Below are 22,263 nucleotides of genomic sequence, written 5' to 3'. Positions count from 1 at the left end.
ACGACGAGGTACTAAGATGATAAAAGGTCTATCTGACCAATCTTATGAAGACAGACTGAGACACCTCAACTTATTCCCATTATCTTACCGTAGAGTACTGGGTGATCTAATTTTGGCTTATCGTATACTGAACGATGACTTTGGTATTAATGTATTATCTTTTCATTCCGTCCACGACTGATCATTTGAGAGGACATTCGAAGAAAGTTCAGAAACCGAGATCGAATCGTTTACGTCTGGAGTTTCGTTTCTCGCACCAAGTGAATTACTGGAATTCTCTATCAGAACACACGATGTCAACATCTTCTGTTGATATGTTCAAAACGAGATTGGACCTCCACAGTATTACACACTGCAAGGAATAATATAGGTCGATAGACCTCCCATCCTTGTTACTGAAGACTGGTAAATCTGCAATTTTAGGATTAGTAGCACTAATAACAAAGTAGACCATAATTATACAAGTTATCAGTTTACGAACCAATGAGTGATAGGTTATTTTATTCAGTGTTGATGCGGCTGAGGTTTGCAGATGATTCTTCATAGTCAGTCAACGATCCTCAGCAAGAAGAAGTGGTAGTTTATTGAGGGAATAGGGATGATTAATTGGGCCGTGGTTCAGGGTATAGCCAAGGCCCAACGTTTGCAAAAACATCAGTAATTGTGTGGATAAAAAACAAAGATGGTACAAGTATTCTGAGATTAAAAACACTTTAACTAGTAACATATTTAATACAGAAACATGTCAAATCAGAAGTCAGAAGCGGAGATGCTCGAAGATATATTTGGTAGAATACCGATGTTTCGAGAAGTGATTAATCTAGGCTGACCAGCAGCTGTGGGAAGTGTGTAGCGCGGCGTACTCGTAATCTAGCTAGGATGGGTGGCCGAGTGCCTTCAGATGGGTGAGTTCTGTAAAACTAATGTGGTCAGCATCAAATGTCGAAGACTTGCAGAGCTATATATTTTGGCGATTTATTTATCGCTACAAAGAGAAAACTTTGGAAACACGGTTATCTAATAGTTATGAAGGGGAAACATGTAATATATGAAAAATGAAAACGAACAAATTACTGTGTTAAATCCGCAACATGGAAAATGTGAAAATAGAAAGGGTATTTGTTGGTTGAACATTTGCTGTTTGTGACATAGCCAGGGAACGTATTTCTCGTCTATCTGTTGACTGTATCTAGGTCCCTTACTGTTAGTGACGGTAATCATTGATACTAGAAGCATGTCAAGCAAAAATTTTTATACTCTGTCTACAATCATTTGACTCGTTTGTATTCAACCCGGGCTATACAGATGTGACGCTACAGCGTGGCTCTAGGTATGTACCTACAAAATGTTGACTGGAACATTTGGATTTTTGTCTTTTTACGGCTCGTTATCAGCGTTATAGGGCGTGTTACTCATTAAAATATCGTTTTGTCCTCGGTTTTTTGTCTTACAGTTTGTAGTTAGCCAAGCTCATGAGCTTCATGGCCAAATCTCCATATCTGGGGGAATTTTTTTGTAAATTTTAGGGTTTTACCCAAAGTTGTAAAAAGTCTGGTAGTTTTCTCAAAGTTTGGAGAAATGTCCGGGAAAAAACTAAAGTGTTATAAGATTCTGAGAAAATCTTCGGGAAAACGCATCAGTCAGTCAGTAACATCATAGAAATTCGTACGTACATACATCAGTTCAAGTTACCATACCACATTAGCACAGAGATGCGGGAGAAACTCATAATTCTCCCGAACATTTTGAGGGTTTCCTCAAAACTTTGGGGATTTTCTCCAGACCCTAGAATGTCTTGGGGGTTCTGTGCCATTTCCCTAAAGTGCTTTATTGCGGCTACCTCAAAATTTACTCAAAAGCGACAAAATTTTCTCCAAAACAAAGATTGTGTGCGATAGAACCAAGCTGTGGATTCGAAAAAAATCTTAATAATTTTCCACTAAAAGAGCTACTGAGAACAAGAAGCAAGGGGATTTTTCGTCTAATTTTTGGGATTAAGACTGAATCTTATTGTGACAGTGGCACCTTATTTTCGACTTGCTTTTAGAAAAGCCAATTTCTCCCAGATCCCTTGAAGGTTATTACTGTTATGGAGTTTTCTAAAATATCAAAGGTTGATCTTTCTCATTAGAGCGATTGTATCAGCATGGTCTCCGAAAGCCTTGTAGATCGATCTAAACACCTTACATCAGATCACATCTAGATACGCTGCGCTTTTCATCGCTTTTTTCACCGCGTTCCATCGTTCTCCAGGCCTCTCGAAATGATGTTCGGGGCGCACGTCAATTTGTAGATGCCACCTGAATCCATCAGCGTTCCATAGACTCGATACAAGTCGTTAGTGGACGCCGTTATTATATTTACAGCTTTTTAAACATCATCCTATGCTATTTCAGGACAAACCGTTCCGTCACGACCGACTAGGTACTTAGCTGATTCTTCCCTTAGTCGATGCCTAGCCTTTCAATCGAATTGGTATCTGAAAGTTTTCTTGCCAGTAAAACGCTTAATAATGCATACACTAAACAGGGTATGACCAAACTCCAAGCATGTACTTTAGAAGGAGCGGCAGTCTGCGGTCGAGCCTCCTCAACGATGCGTGATGGTGATATGATCTATTTGTAACCGTCAGTGTTGATTTGCGTCAACAGGTCAGACAGTGTTTTTCATTTTGTCTAAAGTTCACACTTCTCAGGATAGCCAGTTATCTGAGCATAATTGCACTAGATAACCTCCGTTATCCGCTCCTTTTGTTGAAACACCACATGCCCCATACAAGTACGTTTCAATTTAGCTTAGTCTACCAACTTGAGTACGATGATCGCCCGTTACAACTACTACGTCTAAGCAGATGGGTTTTGAAAGTACGTTATATAACTAGTCTTTTACTCACTCCAAGATGCAGTCAATGGGGACATAGGCAGAAACGGTGGAGGGGCGATGGGGTGTGTCTGTATCTTCCCAAGTTCTTGTGATTCCATTGGGATGGACAGCATATGGGTAACTGTCGACAGGAATCCAATCAAAAAGTCTGTGTTCAGCCTTCAAATTTAGTACTACACATGCATCAACAAAACTGTGAGAACTCTTCGTTTCGTCTTAGGATACCTGCAGGGTATATATTGTTGGCTCTCCATATAGGTTCTATGAGTCAGTGATAACGCTATTATCCTGTGTACATGTTTCGGAGACATACTACACATCAAAGCCATGGAATTTTAGTGTCTTAGCTAATGACTCCAATTCGATATACGGTTTGTACAATGATGTCCTGGTATGACCGGGAGCGGGTTGGGTTCGCCCTCCCTCTCGAAATACTCTCACACGGCCGCGCGTATACAGCCTCTGTTAGAGAAGTCCTACTCACTGCCTTCTCGTGGCGGGGGTGTTGTTTACGAAAATGAGAGGACGAAAAGCGAATGTCCGGCGCTTTAACCGGATTCCAAACTAAATCAATGGTCCACATGGGCTCCAGTATCCTGAAGGAACAAATGGCGTATGAACCAATTTTCGGTCACCGGCTACCATAGGACTGCATCTCCTTACGATGCTCCACTGTCTTGTGGGTTAGACCTTTAGGTCAAAGGTTCGGGGTGTGGCCCCCTAAGATAACCACCTGCTTCGGTCTGGGCAGTATCACAGCCCACACACAAATGATGAACTGTCTAAATTTATGGAAACTACTTTTCTTGCTTCGACTAACAATCAAATGATTCAAATTATTATTATTATTATTTATCATGTCATTATTCACTCCCTTTTATTCCCACTCTGTCTATACTTATTTTTTCTACTTATACAGCAGCTCGTCTATGGTGGAAATTCGACTCTATCTAAACGTTCTCGAGTCACTGTCCGGTTCAAAATTGTATATTACCACCGAATATGAGTACTGAGGCAGTGCTTCTGAAACCACGTGCACCATTCAAACTGGCTGTCCTCAACGTTCGCACACTTATGCAGGTTGGACAACAGATAGGGCTGGCTATGTCTTTAGAAAGTCATAACATCGATGTTTGCTGTCTATCCGAGACCCGTATTCAAAACTCTGGTGAAGTACTACAAATTCGCTCTCCATCTGTCGCTTCAAAAGGATTGTTTTACGTGTGTTTATCCGGGGACTCTGTGGCATCTTCGTCTGATCTTGCTGGCGTTGGTGTCGCACTAAGCGCTAGAGTTGAGGCAGCACTAATCGATTGGATCCCCATTAACAGTCGGTTATGTGCTGTTAGATTAGAGAGTTCCATCAAAGTGAGAAATCGGCGTGAGAAACGATGCCTTTTCGCCATCTCCGCCTATGATCCGACAGATTGCAGCCCGGATCCAATCAAGGATGAGTTTTATCACCAGTTATCTGTTCTTCTCCAGAAAGTGCGTTCGACAGATATTGCAGTACTAGCCGGAGACTTGAATGCTCAGGTCGGGCGTCTGGGCACAGAAGAGAGTCGTTTAGGTGGCCGATGTTTATTATTATTATTTGAACACATATATATTGGTACAGGAGTGCGCCAAATATATATGCGCCACACAATTTCAGTTCATTAATTGCGTGTGGGCTGCTTTACTGCCCGGGTGCCCAGACCGAAGCAGGTGGTTATCTTAGGGGGCCACACCCCGAACCTTTGACCTAAAGGTCTAACCCACAAGACAGTGGAGCATCGTAAGGAGATGCAGTCCTATGGTAGCCGGTGACCGAAAATTGGTTCATACGCCATTTGTTCCTTCAGGATACTGGAGCCCATGTGGACCATTGATTTAGTTTGGAATCCGGTTAAAGCGCCGGACATTCGCTTTTCGTCCTCTCATTTTCGTAAACAACACCCCCGCCACGAGAAGGCAGTGAGTAGGACTTCTCTAACAGAGGCTGTATACGCGCGGCCGTGTGAGAGTATTTCGAGAGGGAGGGCGAACCCACCCCGCTCTCGGCCATACCAGGGCATTTGGGGGCCTTGTTGGTCACAGGACAGATAACGGGGATCGTCTACTGCAACTGTGCACAGACCACAACCTGTTTCTGGCTAGCACTAACTTCCGACACAGTCATCGCCGATGTGCCACCTGGCGTCCTCCCTCTGCATCTCAAGCCTGGACTCAGATTGATCACATCGTGATCAGCTACCGCTGGCGTGGTTGTGTACAAGGCAGTCTTGTACACAATGTTGAAGTCGAGCTTAATTTAGTGATCAAAAGCGGGGTGTCGGTTGAAGAGGCGATGAATCCTTACTGATTAAGGTGTTAAGGACGTGTTCGTTTATGCCTAATCACAGCTTACCTCGACAAGCTATGCTTGGTGAAATGGGAGTAAGTTGGAATAAAGCTAGGAGACAGCCAGACCAAGACGTAGCATCAGTTCAAGAAGTCATTAACATTGGTCTGAACCATGATGGTAGATGCACACTAGATGGTTAAAGTCCGCGCTATAGCGGCAATCAGTAACTGGAGACTATAGTGATGTCTTGAAACCGTTGATAGTGGTGCAGATGCATTTACTCTATATCTTCCGTCCCATCTTGAATTACAATATTCTTTCATACATACTTTGTCCATGTTTAGTCTTTTTTAATATCATCAGTACTACAACTCCGACTCCTTTACTATTTCTTTTAATTTCATCTCGTTATATGGATTTAGTATGATTAATTGGTTCGATGTACATTTATGTCAGGCTCTACGTTGATGATGACTAACTGAAATTATCTGGTGTTATAGTTTTATTTTGTAAACACAGATCAATTGCTTTTACTTTTTGCAATTATTATATCTAAGACAAACTAGTCTTCTACTTTTAAGGTTTAACGTCTTGTAAATTACCACTATCCTTTTACATAAGATTACTAAGTAGGGGAATTATCTTATCTAGAATGTTTAGCATAGACGTAAGATTTATGCAATGTATGGTGTAATATGTATTTGAAAATTTACATCGACTTTTAGACGATGGACAGTTACTCATTTGTCCGACCTGGAAAATTAAAATTAAAAGGTGAGAAGAAGAAAAAGCATCACAAAAGACATCACGAATCGAAACCAAAGGTTGAGAAAACAGAACGTATTTTGGAAGCAGATGCTCATGGTGGCTGGTGGTCTGTGAAAGAATTCGATGAAGTGAAGGATTCAATAGCAATACAAGTTTATGTTGCAACTGATAAACCGTTGACGGCTGATGGATTCGAAGCAGCTACACACTCTGGACAGGATGCTAATAACAAGGAGTTTACAGGTGCTTGTTACTTATCAGCTACCGATGAAGGTTTGGTTGTTATCGGACCACCAAGGAAGTACGGAGAACCACCAGCTCCAGAAGAGATTTTCACCGCTATGCAAGTTTCGGATACTAAAGTTGCATTTAAATCTGGGTTAGTTAGTGTGAGTAGTAGTTTTCTGTTCTATAATTCAAATAAAATAAGTTTTACAATGTAATTTACCTTAATTTGTGGTTGTAGAGTCTCTGACCAACTCCCCTCAAAGGAATTAGCTCTTATTGTGAATGTTTGAATAATAACGTTTATTCTGCTGGAATATCTTTTTGTTTTCAATTTAGAAATACGCGCCGTATTAGTTCGTATTACCCACTACCGATTACGACGGCACGCAGTGCTAACTAGTGTTGTAGACGGATGGAAGAAAGTTAGGGGCAGCCAAACTATAAATGTGGTAACTGTCCACAAAGTCACTAACTTCTAGTCTGAGCCATGTTGGTAGATGCAGACCACTTGGTTGGAGTCCGTGCGACAATCGTAACCAATGGTTGAAGACTGAGTGACCATGACTCACAATTGATCAAAATGGCGTAAATATGTACACTCTTTGTTTTCTCTTAAACTATTAGATTAAAATTACTTTATACCTTTCTTCCTATGAACTAATTCTTTATCCCTGTATCATATCTTTATATGCAATCTTTCTTTATGTATAACTAACGTTGAAGTAACTGCTTCTGTGAATTTGATGTTCATCTTTTTGTGCTAATGAGGTATGGAAAGTTGGACCGATTCATATATGTGCCTGGTCGTACGTTGTAGATGACTGATTGACTGACTTGTATTGATGCTAGATAATTTAAAGGAGTCTGGTCAAAGCCTAAACAGTTAGGGTGTTATCGTCATTAAGTTTCATTTTGAGCGTACTTCATGATTGATGTTTCATTTTTTATTTTAAATGAAAGTCGATAGTTTCAACGTCTGTTCCAAGGAGAGAAAATTTTGCCCATATACTCTTTCCATCACAGTTTGCACTGGAGTGACATTTAACCTGATGGTCGTTCGAATACGAATTTATCATTGATTTTAAAGAGATTTGTGTGATACAAATTGTATAAATAAATACAAGTGTGTTAATATGGAGTTTTTATAATAGCAGTATAATGAAATGGGATTTTATGAATGAATTTCCAGCTGTTAAGATGAAAGAAAAGGGCACTGATCGATAGATGATGTGGAATGATACAATATGGGCAGATAATAACCGCCTCTTCTTACAGTTAACTAATATCATAAGACAAGACAGCTGCTCATTGGAATATATTCTTATAACGAAGTAAAATCCTTATAAAATACTGAACAGAAAAGTAAACATGTATAAATGTGAATTAACAAATAATTTAAAGAACCATAGGTCGTTTACTTTCCAATAGGATTAGTGATTAACTACTATCAGGCTTGATTCTTACAGTATCATGTCACCCGTCCAGTAAAATAATGTGGAACCATTGTCAAACAATATCTACAATCATTGTTCGTTTTTTAAACTGCTATCTTTTTCCTATAAACACAATAATCTCGGTTTTGTTTTCTGTTTGAAATACAGGTACGGTAGATATCTTGGTGTTTCTACCAAATCCGATGCTATTTTGGCAGCCATAGCAGATGCTGTTGGAGTTTTTGAACAATTCGAACCAATTTTTCAAGATGGTCGTAGTGCTATGTTAGGAGCAAACAATTGTTTCCTTTCAGCTGATCCGATTACGGATGATATTATATTCAAAAGTCAACAAGCCAAAACCAATGAAATGGTTATTGTATGTAATTGTTGTCAGTTTTTTCAGTTTAATTCGATTGCAAACTATCTGTTCAGTGTTCAAGATTAATGTATAGTTTTCAATTATTTGTGTTGAGTTACATAAGACTAACATTTGCTAGATAGAACAAATTGTAAAGGAGAAGTGGTATTCCCAATAATTGTTATCATATAACATAAGGATATATACATTTTTAGTGATGAATTTTGTAAATACTTTGGTATAAAGTTGGCCTCTAAATTAATGCTGCACAATTCCTCTCAACATACTAAAATACAAACATCATCCAAAAAGTTTTCACTTTCCTACACAGCCAATACCAATAGTAAGAACTTTCATGGATTTCTAGTTTGTTTTAGCTTGACTGTTGTAAGCATTATTTTGTTGTACTTCGTCTAGATGGTGGCTGCTATTGAAACCCAAAATATCATTTATCCAATGGTAGTACGACATTCGAGGGGTCTTTCGAAAGTGCATACATCTTTTGCTTGTCTTAATAGCGGTGTACAATATTTCCTCTAATATGTAGTTATAGTTCATTTCAACTGTAAGCAATCTTCAACTCATAGAAACTGATGTTATGCAAATATTTTGAGTTGTTACTTAATTGGTGATGATTTTGTGTCTGATTGATGTTTTCTATACTTTATTCAAACGGCTTACCTCTGTTTATCACTTTTTTCTCATAGTTTCGTTCTAATAAACCTCTTATCCATGATCCTTTATTGGATATACCAGAAGAAGAACGCGAAGGCTTGAAAAAAGCTGAAGTTAATTATGTGTAAGTTGTTACTTAATTTATTTTTTCTATATTCTGTACGACTCCTATTTGTATTTCATTGGATAACTCAGTGTTTTAAATACTTGGATTCCGACTGGTGGGTTGCAGGGTCGAACTACTCTGTCGCTAGTTCATTTTGGAAAGTATGGGTAGTATTGTCACCCATCACACAAACTGACTGAAGGCCAATTACATAAACCTGTACTTTGTGAGTTACAAATTAACGATATCTACCGTACATTGAACCACAAATGTATGCTTATGTGATCCACAATATACTGTACATTTCCAACTTTATTCCTATAGAAATTTATAAATCAAGGCTATCAACAACTTAATATATCTTTATTGATTGGAGATCAAAGATGATGTTATTTACCATAGGTCGAATGTATTCAACATTTGGCCTCCCTTAAATCCTGATTTCCATTATCACCCTATACTCTTCATTCCTTTATTTATTGTCTTTCAACTAAATTTTCCAGGTTTCATTTCTCTCATTGATACTATTATTATTTCAGTTATTTTAATTTTCATCATTTTGATTTTCCATCTGGTTGTGCTATTGTGATTTGAACAAGAACTAAGTCTAACAGAGTCACTTTTTAATTCATTGGAGAGTGAGTGACTTGTAAAATCAGCATTGTTCGATTCTTTGTGAAATTTAATCATGCTTATTTTTGTGTTCAATATTTTGGACCTAAGCATATTATCTTTCTGGTTAATGGTATTGTCTTTGGTCTCAGTCTATGCAGGGGTTTGCATCAATAGTTCTGTTTTCTTAGCAGTTATTACTTGGCCACATTGTATCACTTCATCTATTAGTACTAAATTGCATTCATTTTAATAATCCAAAACTCGTTCACCATTCATCATGAGTTCTAATTTATAACAATGTGAAGTATGGTGGCCATTATTTATTTATTTATTTGAACACATAAATATTGGTACAAGAGGGCACCAAATATACATGCGCCACACAAAACAATGAGAATGGGAAGAGAAAAAAGAAGGTAAGGGGAGTACAAGAAAAAAAGAACAATAACGACCACAGATTAGTGTAATGTAGTGTAATAATAATAATGGGGGAAACGGAAAGGTACAACCAGAAGAAATCTTTCAGTTAAGGAAGATACAACCACTTTTTATGAAGAAAGTAAAAGAAGGTTACAGCAGGATCGCCAGCGGCTTCTATTCTGAGCCATATCTGATAACGTCTCTAGCCACTGTGTTGCATCATCTCATGGTAGCCATAATAAATGTTCATTTTATGCCTCATTCTACATGGTTTATTTATAAGCGACACTCATTGTCAGTATTCTTTTTGTCAATTTTCATTAGAGTGTGATGATGAGAAGTATCGTAATGGAAATTTTTGTGTGTTTGTTCTACTTTCCTAAGGTTGTCGCAATTTTAAAGTAAAATGATCTGGGTAGTTTCTTATTAAATAAAACAACTGTTTTAATTCACTTTATTTCTAGACGTAAATTCCAAAGTTGGCAAGATCAAAAGCTTCGTTTAAGCAAAGAAGATTTCAGTAATGTAAAGCGCGCTCGTCATTCTGGCAATCTGTATGAATGTCTACTAGATCGGTGTGTGTTAATTTGTTCTTGAAAACAAATTATAAAAATTGTTTCTTCGTAACGCTTACTGGTTAGACCTATTGAATCTCAGTTGTTCAAACTAAACTATATTCTGTAGTTTTCAGTTGGTCAGTTAATCAGAAACAACATGGTACAATGCAGTGCAAATATACATCGATTGAAGTTGTCGCGCTTTATATTAGCGTAGTAAAAATAGGCTAACGGAACGAAAAAGCATTGAAATAACTGTATCGCTGATAGTGAACATTGAGCGCACAGGACACACTTTAAACTTAATAAATAGAATCAATAAATGCTAAGGATGGGGTGATTGATATAAAACAAAGATCTTTGAAAAAGATAGAACATGAAAAATACATCAGCACTATAAATAGTATCGGTCTATGTCACCTACCATTTAGAAGATTTTAAACTCATTCACTAGATACTTGGATATGAGCCTTACTCTACTTCCTGTAGTATGTATATGTATGTATCTGTTATGTCTAAGACGTTAATCAATACCACTAGATAGGCTTGCCAGTCAAACTTCCATCTATAATTTTCTACTCGTCTATGTTATTCCCCTTATAGTCTAGTATCATAGGCCTTAACCGATGGTATAGCCCGACCAATACGATTAACGTCGAGTTGATGCTAACATATGCTTCGCTCCTATTGGTCCGTCAATTCCTATATAAGAAGATAGCAGCCAAAGGTCCTGTTATTATTATTATTCCAAGGAGTCATAGGTTTCCATACTGGACTATATCAGATCATAAAATGAAAAACGGTACTCATATATAGAGTGGAAATGAGTCAGACAAGCTGCAAATACCCAATTAGTAATAATTTTGAAATAATGACGTGTACTAATATACAAAAATAAATTAAACCTCACCCCACTGCACAAGCTAGTGACTATCAAGACTCAGTAACTAAGTGGATAACGCGATGGCGTTTGAAGCGAACGGTACTGGGTTTGAGTCCCGGAGTGGACACTGTTGTGTCTTGTGGACTGGAGATTAATGTGCGCAGCGGTACAAGGAGGCACCAAATGCATATGCGCCACACGATTCTCATTCGATAGGTGTGAGGGCTGTGATACTGCCCGGGTGCCCAAACCGAAGCAGGCAAGCATACTCTGTTTATATACCAATCAACCCGACCACAACGTACCAATAAAATAGAAAATAACGTCTGTACAATAATTAGCCAGAAGTGGCTGTGAATGAGGGAGGTAGCGATTAACAGATAGGGAATAATTCATGAATGGTAAATCGTACAGTAATAGTTCATAGGTCAACATAAAGCTCATAATAAGAGGGGCATGAATATGAACAGTTTAGTTACATAACAATTATACGATAAAAATATACTCATAATATTGGTCCATAAATGGATCCCAAAAATTACCATTCATTATTCTCATCGAGACACAACACCTCCCCTTTTTGAAGATCAGGATTTTAAATTTTCTGGGTTCATCCTCCCCCACGAAACAGTGTTAGATCCTCATATGCCCAACTTACAATTAATTCGAATTTATTTAAGACATATTTGTCGTACTGAACAGAGGATCTATTGAAAGTGACTGAGTGGTGAGGCTGAACGACAATTGATATAAGGTGATCGAAGTTTGACTCTTCTGAAATATTGTGACCAAATTTATGAGGAACACCACTAGTAGATAGTGGATCACTATGATAATCAGCGTCCAACAAAACTGCACCAGGTTCTTGATTATTATTTGATGCGTAAGACATATTTTCTGGCAAAACAAGGGAACTATTATTGTACGATTTACCATTCATGAATTATTCCCTATCTGTTAATCGCTACCTCCCTCATTCACAGCCACTTCTGGCTAATTATTGTACAGACGTTATTTTCTATTTTATTGGTACGTTGTGGTCGGGTTGATTGGTATATAAACAGAGTATGCTTGCCTGCTTCGGTTTGGGCACCCGGGCAGTATCACAGCCCTCACACCTATCGAATGAGAATCGTGTGGCGCATATGCATTTGGTGCCTCCTTGTGCCAATATCTATGTGTTAAAATAAATAAATAAGAGTATGCTTGAAATATAATGATTCATATCTGAGAGGCTGAGACTTGCATTCTGGACTCAACTGGCTGGGCTAGACAGGGAAGCGGGACCAATCAGGACTCTAGGCTGTTCTTGCTTGTTTTACGCGTCTTCTGTCCACAAGTCACAACAGACAACAACTGTGGGATGCAGGTACATCCAGTTGATGAGTCCTGAGTAGGATAAAACATGCGTCCTGGATCCCACTGCTAGCCACTATGCATCTTTACTTATAATGTGTACTAATAGTGGGTCAAACGATAGCTTACAATAAATGGAACATAGGAATATAATAGTCCAGTTGTTTGTTAATTATACAATATGATTCCATTTAATAATAGTCCATAAAGTCTCAAGGGTTATTATTTCTTCATTCTGTTATATCACTATTTACTTGTAAAAGATATATGAAGACCAGTCAGTATATTGCTGTTTTATAGACTAAGTTGATTCTCATTTAGTATTTTAGTCAGCTGATTGTAATTTTAAGAAATTGTTAGATTAACGAACAAATGTGTAAGGGGATTAATTTTATAAACCGGTTATCCTAATGTATTCTGTGCTCAGTGTTTATCTTTTTAGTTATTGTGTAATTGGGTCAGAGTAAAGCTGGGTCGTACAAACAATGCGTTTTTCATTATCCGGTCATTTCAGCGTAAATTATAATCACATGATAATAGTCTGATCCTTAAAAAATGTTTACTGAATGTTATCAACTGCAAATTCTTACATACTTACTTACTTACTTACGCCTGTTACTCCTCGTGAAGGAGCATAGGCCGCTCACCAGCATTCTCCATCCAACCCTGTCCTGGGCAATCCTTTCTAGCTCCGTCCAGTTGTAATTCATCGTTTTCATATCTGCTTCTATTATCCGACGCAATGTGTTTTTTGGCCTTCCTCTTTTCCGCTTCCCTTCAGGATTCCAAGTTAGGGCTTGCCTCGTGATGCAGTTTGACGATTTTTAAATTCTTACATAGCGAATCTATTTTGATATTTAAAATACAGCGCTCCAATAGTCACAGATTGATATCTACGTTTGAACAGTAATGTACTCTTAATTGTGGTATTCTGAGTGATAGATATTTCACTGATATGTTAATAGTCTTTTTTATCAACCTCGGAAAAGTGTAATATGTTCCCTAATTGTTTGTTGTAAGCTCTTCAGTATTTATAACACAATATACGCACAACTATTGTCAGATAATAACAGGTTGGAATTACAAGGTTTATTCTAAATTCCAATGACGCAAGTAAACCGAAAAATGAGGTTTTCGCAAATTAATGGTTTTTAAATGTCATCATTCATTTTCAGTTCACACAAGACCTGCTCTCCTAACGCTATTAAATTTCTCACTTGGTATCCTCTATACTAGAAGGAAATATATATCACATTTATATCACCAAAATATTGTTTTCAATATAGCTATAATAGTGTTTTTTATCTAAACACATAAACATTGGTACAAAGAGGCACCAGTGTGGACTGTGATACTTCTCGGGTGCCCAAACCGAAGCAGGTGATTTTCTTAGGAGGTCACACCCGGAACCTTCGACCTAAAGGTCTGACCCACAAAGCAGTGGAGCAACGTCAGGGGATGTGGTCCCATGGTAGCCGGTGACCAACAATAGGTTCATACGTCATTTGTTCCTTCAGGATACTGGAGTCTATGTGCACAGTTGATTTGGAATTAGGGTTTTTCAACTCCTCTAGGTAGACTCTTCGAGTTCCACCGACCCGGTTGAAACATCGTACATTCGCTTTTCGTCCTCTCAATCTCGTAAACAACACCACTGCTGCGAGAAGGCAGTTAGTCGGATTTCCCTGGTACTGGTTGTATGCACGTGGCGATGTGACAGCATATAGAGAAGGAGAGCTAACTCTCCCTACTCTCGATTGTACCACTTGTTTGAAGCACATATATTATCAATAAACAAAGTTCATAGTTTACTTTAATATGTATCTAAATATAACTTAAAAATCAATATTTGTATTTTTCTTTTATCTTTGTAGACGTGAAAAAATGAAATCAGATCGATACTGTAAATAATGATAATTCATCATGTAAATTTTAATTGTCTTTTTTACGGAACATGTATTATTCATTCATCGGTTGTTGAAATCGTCAAGACAGGTTTTATTCCTTACCATCGGAAGATAATTTATCTTAATGTTTCTTTCTTTCTTTGTTAATAAATTTTTTCAAAATTTTTAGTTTTTTTTAAATAAAATTCTGATAGATATAAATTGTCTTTTTTTAAGGTGGAAACAATTCGGTCATTTAGGATTGTATTGGTACAATAAGCTGAACAAATATGCTTTTATAATTTAAATCTTAGCTAAACCATAACTAAAAAATCTGGAAACAGAAAGTGGCCGTTTCATCCTAGTGTGGAACTTCTCAGAAGTGTACACCCATGACCCTGTGTTCGGGAATCGAACCCAGCACCAAATATGAGTTTTGATACTACTATCCAGTGGAAAACCTGTTATAACTTGTGGTCTTGTGCCCTATTAGTATATAACATAACATAGTGATACCGCCAATTAGAGAACAGTGAATTATTGACTGAACCAATGCAACCGATGGTTAGAGACCCTGATTGACATGGCTCAAAATCGTTTGCAATGGCGCAGGTGCATCCACTCTCTGTGTTCTCCCAAATTCTAATCTTCTGAATTCTTCATGTCCCTTTTTTTCCTCTTTCCAAATTTATTTCACTGGATTATACTCTTTAAATTACATCTCCAAACCCTAATCTTCCCGATTACTGCTTATACTCTTATTACGTCTACCACTATGGGATTTGAATCGACAACTGTATCTCTGTGCTAATGTGGTATGGCAACTCGAACTGATGTACGTACGTACGAAGTTCTACGTTGTTACTGACTGACTGACTGAACCAATGACGCATAAAACTCGTACGAGCAGTCTGAAGTCTTTATCGGTCCTGCTTCTTGCCTGTTAAGTTCAGAACACCAATCTCAGCCTCTACGATATGAATCATGTATTTCAAATATATTGGGTTTATATAAAAGCCAAGCAAATCACATCACACTATAAAATAGTAAACAATATTTGTACAAAATCTAGCCAAAAGTGGCTGTGAACGTTGTAGATTGTAATTAATAGACTGGGCAGAACTCATGAACGGTAAATCGTATAATAATAGTCTATGGGTCAAAATAAAGCTTATAATAAGAGGAGTATAAATATACACAATCTGGCTACTGAATAGTTATACATTAAGAATACCTATAATATTTGTCTATAAATAGTTCTCAGGAGTTACCATTCATAATTCTCGCCGGATATAACAAAATCATTCTAATCACGGTATCAAGTCTGAAATATATTCTTAATTGAAAAAAGTGTCTTAACTGACATATGTTTATATTTAACTAAAATTTAATGAGTTGGTTCGCGACTATAATGACATCAGTTTACTATTCGCAATAGACAATACATACATCATAATCTCATGATGAACTAATTTCAAAATAATCTCTCGAAATCAATGTAGTTATATTGTTACAGTGACTTAAAAAACTTGTCCATATTTTATGTACTGGATGGAACTTACATTTTGATGATTTTATCCAATGTATGTTATTGAAAATGTATTAATCTGATATTGATGGGAGGGTCAAACCAAGTCAGTCAGTCATCTACAACGTAGAACCAGGCACATATATGCATTGATCCAAGTTACCATACCTCATTAGCAACAACATGATGAACAAATTCATAGAAGCAGTTAGTTAAATGGTAGTAATATATAAAATGAGATTGCATCAGTCCATGAAGTCATTAACTGGAGTGAGCCATGTTAATAGGTGTAGACAACTGATTGGGGTCTGCGTGATTATCGGAACCAATGATTAGAGACTTTGGATGGCACTTGTGCAGGTGCCTCCATTCTTAAAATTCTTTTAAATTCCGCGTAACTTGAATCGCACCTTCGATGATTAATCTTCTCAATCACCACTCATACTGTAACTACCTCTACTTTTCTGGGATTTGGCCCAACAGTTTCTTCATATGCTAGTGGGGTAATATATATATATATATATATATATATATATATATATATATATATATATAATCGTTAGGATTACTTCCAATACTTATTAATTTAGATAGCGGAAGTTGGCATTTAATAAAAATTTAAACGGATACAGTTAAAGATAAATTCATTAGATGGGGACTTTAGTTCGTACATGTATATAAATTATTTAACTGAAAGATTGTGGAGATTATTTTAAATGTGAAGGTGACTTTTGTCATTGATTGAGGTCAGCATTAGGGAACCGATGGCGACCAAGATGCTCTAGACATCGGTTTTGTCATAGCTTGAGATTTATCAGATGAGTGGACTCAACCCTCCATTGACCAGATTACGTACTTTGTGGTCTCACAACAAACCCATTATATGATCTCACACATTGGACTTTATATACATCAGATTGGTGTATCGATGCATTCCAACAGTGTCCTGTGCACGACATCTAGAAGTCGTGGATCCGATCACATGTAAGATATTGGGTGTACATTTCTGAGATTGATGTACATCCATCTTAACTCAGGTGGCTAAGTCCAAGAAGATAGCCTTATTTTTCAGCAAAGACAAATGATATGCTGAGTAGAATTGTACATCAAGGGCCTGTGCCTACGTTTTTTCCTAATGCCATACAGCAACTGAGAGATGACGAACAAAGCATGTTATTGTCAAGGTCTTGGCTTATATATCGAAGGAAAATTTATGTCAATGGCTAATAACTTTTTATTCATCCTTCGTCTTCTCACTTGCATACCAGGTTGGGGAAACTTTTTCTGATCAAACTACCGCAAGATGTAACACTAGTTGCCAACTGGATTCGTTAGCTAATTTACAGTGCTTGGTAAAAAAAACACCTACAAATTTAATTGTCACTGAGATTGGGAAAGGTTGAAGCATTAGTTCTGGATAGTGTTATGTGAAAGTAATAAATTATTTCATTAAAAAATTGGATTTTTTTAATTTCATAAACTTAGGTATAACAGTTAAAGATCAGTTTTTCTGGGAATGTGATATTCTGACCCCGTGTATTTCGGACATTCTAATTTTGTTTATTTCCTCAATGAAATATAGTTTAATATTTCAACTAAGGGTTTATTATTATAATTAAAGATAAATAATACTAAGGGATTAATGGGAATCTTTTTCTACACCAATCGTGGTATTTGGAACAGAAATTTGAAGCAGCAAGAAAGGTAAAACAGGATAATTTTAAAAAATATTTGGATAAAAAATTCCAAATATGCAAACATTTTCGTGAAGTCGTGTCCTCTTAGCTGGATGGTTCAGTCATGCAGCTCTCATTGTCTTTCTGAACAACATCATGAGCACAAACTTAGGATAAAAGTAACACTGCAGGCAACATCTAATCAAATTCAAAGTTTCCAGGACAAGCTGCTAGTCAAGTGAAGAAATACATAGAGCTCACTTATATGTGAAGTTTTTGCTAATAACATATGGAAAAACAATTAAATCATCCAGCTGAGGGATCGCAACTTTACCTGAGCTATAGATCTTCCCCACCATTTCACTTTGTTTTCATTTCCGTAGCTTTCACTTCCATAAACAAGGAATATTTGAAGATTTCTACTGTGATCTAGCTAGTAGACAATGAATATTTCTGACTACGGAATAAATTACTTAGGGTGACAATCATTATTACACTACACTATCACTTACATTTCCAATATCCTAGATAATAAAGGAGAAATTAACTTCATAAAAAATTTTTTTAAATTTGTGTTTATTCACCGTTAAAATGAACGACATCTGCAGAACAGAGGATTTTAATGAGAACTAAAGGAATAAGTGGATCATTAAACCGTTAAAACCATTTCGAATTTGTTTTCTCATCAATCACTTTTAAATTGAGTTATATGAGAGTTCAAACTAACTAGAATTCACAATTTCTAAAATATAATGTATTTTGAGTCTGGAACTTACTTGAAAATGTTATTTCTATTGTTCACACTTTCAGTGGTTGAGAAACTAATTCAACAGAATCAACTGAAATTAAGAAATTTTCCGGCGAGACTCTAATTTATGGACGACCTTTGAAGGAATCTCAAGTGACCTTGAGAAATATTATTCAATCAGCAAACAGTCAGTATAGAGTAAAAATATGTTATACAAAACCAAAGAAATAAAGTGGATACACTTCTTATACGTGGTTCAAACACTTGTTAAGGTTAGAAAGAGGTTCTTAAATCGTAATACATGCAGTAGAGGAAATCATTCGTACGGTTACAGAATAGTCGGCCTCTGGAGCCATGATAAAGTCTTGAAAACTCTTTCAGCCTCGACCACATGGCTTCAATATTGTTTATGTGCAATCCGGTTGTTGAGTGCACAAAATGCTACTCTTGGATAACGACACGATGCACATAAACAAGCTTATGTAGGAGTCTGTACGCTCTCCAAACATCCGTATATATTGTAGTATCTGGCTGCAGCCGGTGTTACTGGTGCTTTCATTATCCAGTTCGCGATAATTTTCGTAATTTACCTTAGGAATTATATATGGGGTTTTCATCACTAACTGACATCAGCTATAATGCCAGAAATTTATTTAGCCAAAGGGATGAATGACTTTCGCGTTAAAACCCGAGATCTATTATCTTATACCTGATTGATTCGTCCACAAATTATAGTCTTGCCGTTTTATTTGTTATAGCCGCTCAATTATCACGTTTTGTACAAAATTCCCTGTGAACCGATCGTACGTTAACATTAAGCACTGGAGTTGGCGCCGTAACCCTGAAATCTCTATAACGCTTCTGATTGGCTCGTCCATAAATTAGAGTCTCGCCAATTTTCCAATCGCCATTAAGAAGTGTTGAACTGCATAAAATGTTTGCCATCTCAATAATTTATTCTGAAGGCCATGCATAGATATTTTGTGGATAACCACAAAATTTCCATTGTATTATCTTTCGAAACAAAGACAAGTGTTATTAAGTTCTTCAACCGCTTTAACTTAGACAACCATTGAAAACCTAGATTCACTGGATAGTTGTTTCGTTCTATCATAGGACATCTCAGCAGTACGTATCCATAATTCCATTGTAGTGTCGGTTATTATGTTAAGCCCATATGCCTTATTCTAGTTTGCATACAGCCCATTCTATTCATTCTACTTGAGTCACATTCTGACCTTGTTATTTATTCGCTTATCAATCTTGACTGTTTTTATATGAGCACGTAGGTGTGTGTACATTTCTCATCCCATTACTCATCACATATCTGTAACTTACTTTTGTGTAACTATAATTATTGATTAACGCTTGATTAAATGGGAGTTGGCTTACCAGCCATCTCCATTCTGCGTCGTTTCTCCTCTCTCTATTCCATTCGCTTTATATACAAAATATATGTATTCAAAAGTCCATTCTCGTTATTCGGCTTATTCAGTTCTGTTATTGACTAACGCGATTTAAGTCGATGATTATATACGAGAATAGGCGATATATATATTTCAACAACAATCATCATTACAATCTCTTTGGAGTCAGATCTCGGGCCACTAAAGTGGTGAACCCGTCAACAAACATCGTCCAATCTAAATGACTACAAAATAAAGGGCGCCACATGTTATATCCGGTGAAGATTAAACTACAGGTAAATTCCAAGGACTATTCATGGACTAATATTCTATAAATATTCTTATTGTATAACTACTCAACAATTACACTATGGATATTTATATTCCTTTTATAATAAGCTTTATTTTGATCTATAATTTATTATTGTACGATTTACGGTCCTTAAGTTATGTTCAGTTTATTAACTACTGCCTCCCTCATTCACAGCCACTTTTTGGGCTTATTTGTGTACAATATTATTTCCTATTTTATGGTACGTTGCGGTTTGTCTGATTGATATATAAACCAAGTATGTCTGAAATAAATGATCTGGTCTGATCTGCTCTGATTCGGAAGCTGGTATTGTGTTCTGGACTCAAGTGGAAGGGCTCGTAGGACATAGGACCAATAAGGACGCTAGACTGCCCACACCGGTTGAACGTCATTGGTTGGCCTAGTGTGAAGATTCGTATAAGTCGTATTCGGATTGGTAGATAAGTCGTGTGATCGAAAAGTCAGACATCCAAGGTCATAACAATTGGCGACGGGGTGGAGAAAAGTTTTGAACCCTCAACTTCAAGGTCATAACAATTGGCGACGGGGAATTTGGCAACAAATAAATAATAATAATACAAGTGGTGACTCAGATTTTGGAAATAAATTAGCTGTATAATTGCCGGTGATTTCTGGAGCTAATATTATTGGCAAAAAAAAAAAATGTCGATTTCTTTCGAAGAGTTGCGGTTAATATTACAGCACCAGCAGAAGATGTTGGCCTTCCAACAACAGCTATTTGAAACAGTTTTGGGCAGACTTTGCATTCAAGCAGAAAATAAGAAATCTATTCATGATGCAGATAATGGTGCAGTAATGGACATTTCAGAAGCATATCCTGCGGAGGATTCAAATCCTTTTATACCTGAATCAAAACGTAATATTGGTAACGTGTCCAGCTCAGAGCAAGAAAATATTGTGCTAAATGCACATGAAGTTGTGGAAATACCAGGTGATCAGGAGCCAGATCCTGTAGATGAAGCCCAGAGTCCAGAATTAAATGAAACGCTACTGGTTCTGTCCAGCTCTGAAAATAAACTCCAGCTAGAACAAAATTGTGGTCCACGTGCTATTAGTCGAGAAAGCTATGGTGACTCGTATTCAGAAAATAACTGGAGCAACACGATGAACCAAATTGTACCAGATGTTACTCAAAATCACCGGAAGACAGAATTTTATATTGAGTCAACCTATCCCATTTCTAATGACAGTGTGCCAGATATTGATTCTCAGAATAATGCATATGATTTTGATGAAACTTCTTATAACAATGAGGGAAATATGTCAGCTGAGTCGAATGATGGCCAAAAATCTAATTTAATTCTGTTAGACGTTGACTTTCTTAATGACTCGTTATCTGCTAACGAGATTCATAATGAATTTGAAAATAATGAACTCAGGTCAAAGGTCGTTCATCATCATCTAGTCATTTTTAGTGGCTTCTCCAGTCAATACGAGAAACATGGTTTAAATAAAGTCCTACTAGTTGTATTTTGGAGCCATAAGGACCCAACATTATTTCGAGGAGGAGGAGAATGTTGAGGAATTTAAAGTCACATATGGTTCTTTTTTTTAATCAGAATCTAAAGTTGGAATTTTCAAAAAAAAAAAAAGGGGAGGTGTTATATCCGGTGAAGATTAAACTACAGGTAAATTCCAAGGACTATTCATGGACTAATATTCTATAAATATTCTTATTGTATAACTACTCAACAATTACACTATGGATATTTATATTCCTTTTATAATAAGCTTTATTTTGATCTATAATTTATTATTGTACGATTTACGGTCCTTAAGTTATGTTCAGTTTATTAACTACTGCCTCCCTCATTCACAGCCACTTTTTGGGCTTATTTGTGTACAATATTATTTCCTATTTTATGGTACGTTGCGGTTTGTCTGATTGATATATAAACCAAGTATGTCTGAAATAAATGATCTGGTCTGATCTGCTCTGATTCGGAAGCTGGTATTGTGTTCTGGACTCAAGTGGAAGGGCTCGTAGGACATAGGACCAATAAGGACGCTAGACTGCCCACACCGGTTGAACGTCATTGGTTGGCCTAGTGTGAAGATTCGTATAAGTCGTATT

The 22,263-nt window shown here is 36.9% G+C and overlaps 1 protein-coding gene across 2 annotated transcripts; it reads left to right on the top strand.

Annotated features, from left to right (window-relative positions):
* Positions 1-1,291: 1,291 nt before the first annotated feature.
* On the top strand, positions 1,292-14,739 carry FRG1_1 (Protein frg1; the record flags this gene model as incomplete). Of its 2 annotated transcripts, XM_012937132.3 has the most annotated exons (6): positions 4,925-5,301; positions 5,935-6,356; positions 7,807-8,017; positions 8,707-8,798; positions 10,280-10,390; positions 14,486-14,522. In XM_012937132.3, exons 1-6 carry the CDS (start codon positions 5,254-5,256, stop codon positions 14,520-14,522), a joined length of 921 nt encoding a protein of 306 aa, XP_012792586.3. In that variant the 5' UTR covers positions 4,925-5,253. The 2 variants fall into 2 exon arrangements, with proteins under 2 accessions (XP_051075387.1, XP_012792586.3); XM_051209905.1 differs by lacking the exon at positions 4,925-5,301 and adding an exon at positions 1,292-1,330 and having other exon boundaries at positions 5,935-6,366; positions 7,807-14,739.
* Between the last annotated feature and the right edge of the window lie 7,524 nt (positions 14,740-22,263).

This window comes from Schistosoma haematobium, chromosome 1 (assembly GCF_000699445.3).
Source record: "Schistosoma haematobium chromosome 1, whole genome shotgun sequence".
NCBI classification, from domain to species: Eukaryota; Metazoa; Platyhelminthes; class Trematoda; order Strigeidida; family Schistosomatidae; genus Schistosoma; species Schistosoma haematobium.
The sequence above is the reverse complement of the archived record's forward strand: the minus strand, read 5'-3'. Positions and strand labels throughout refer to the sequence as shown.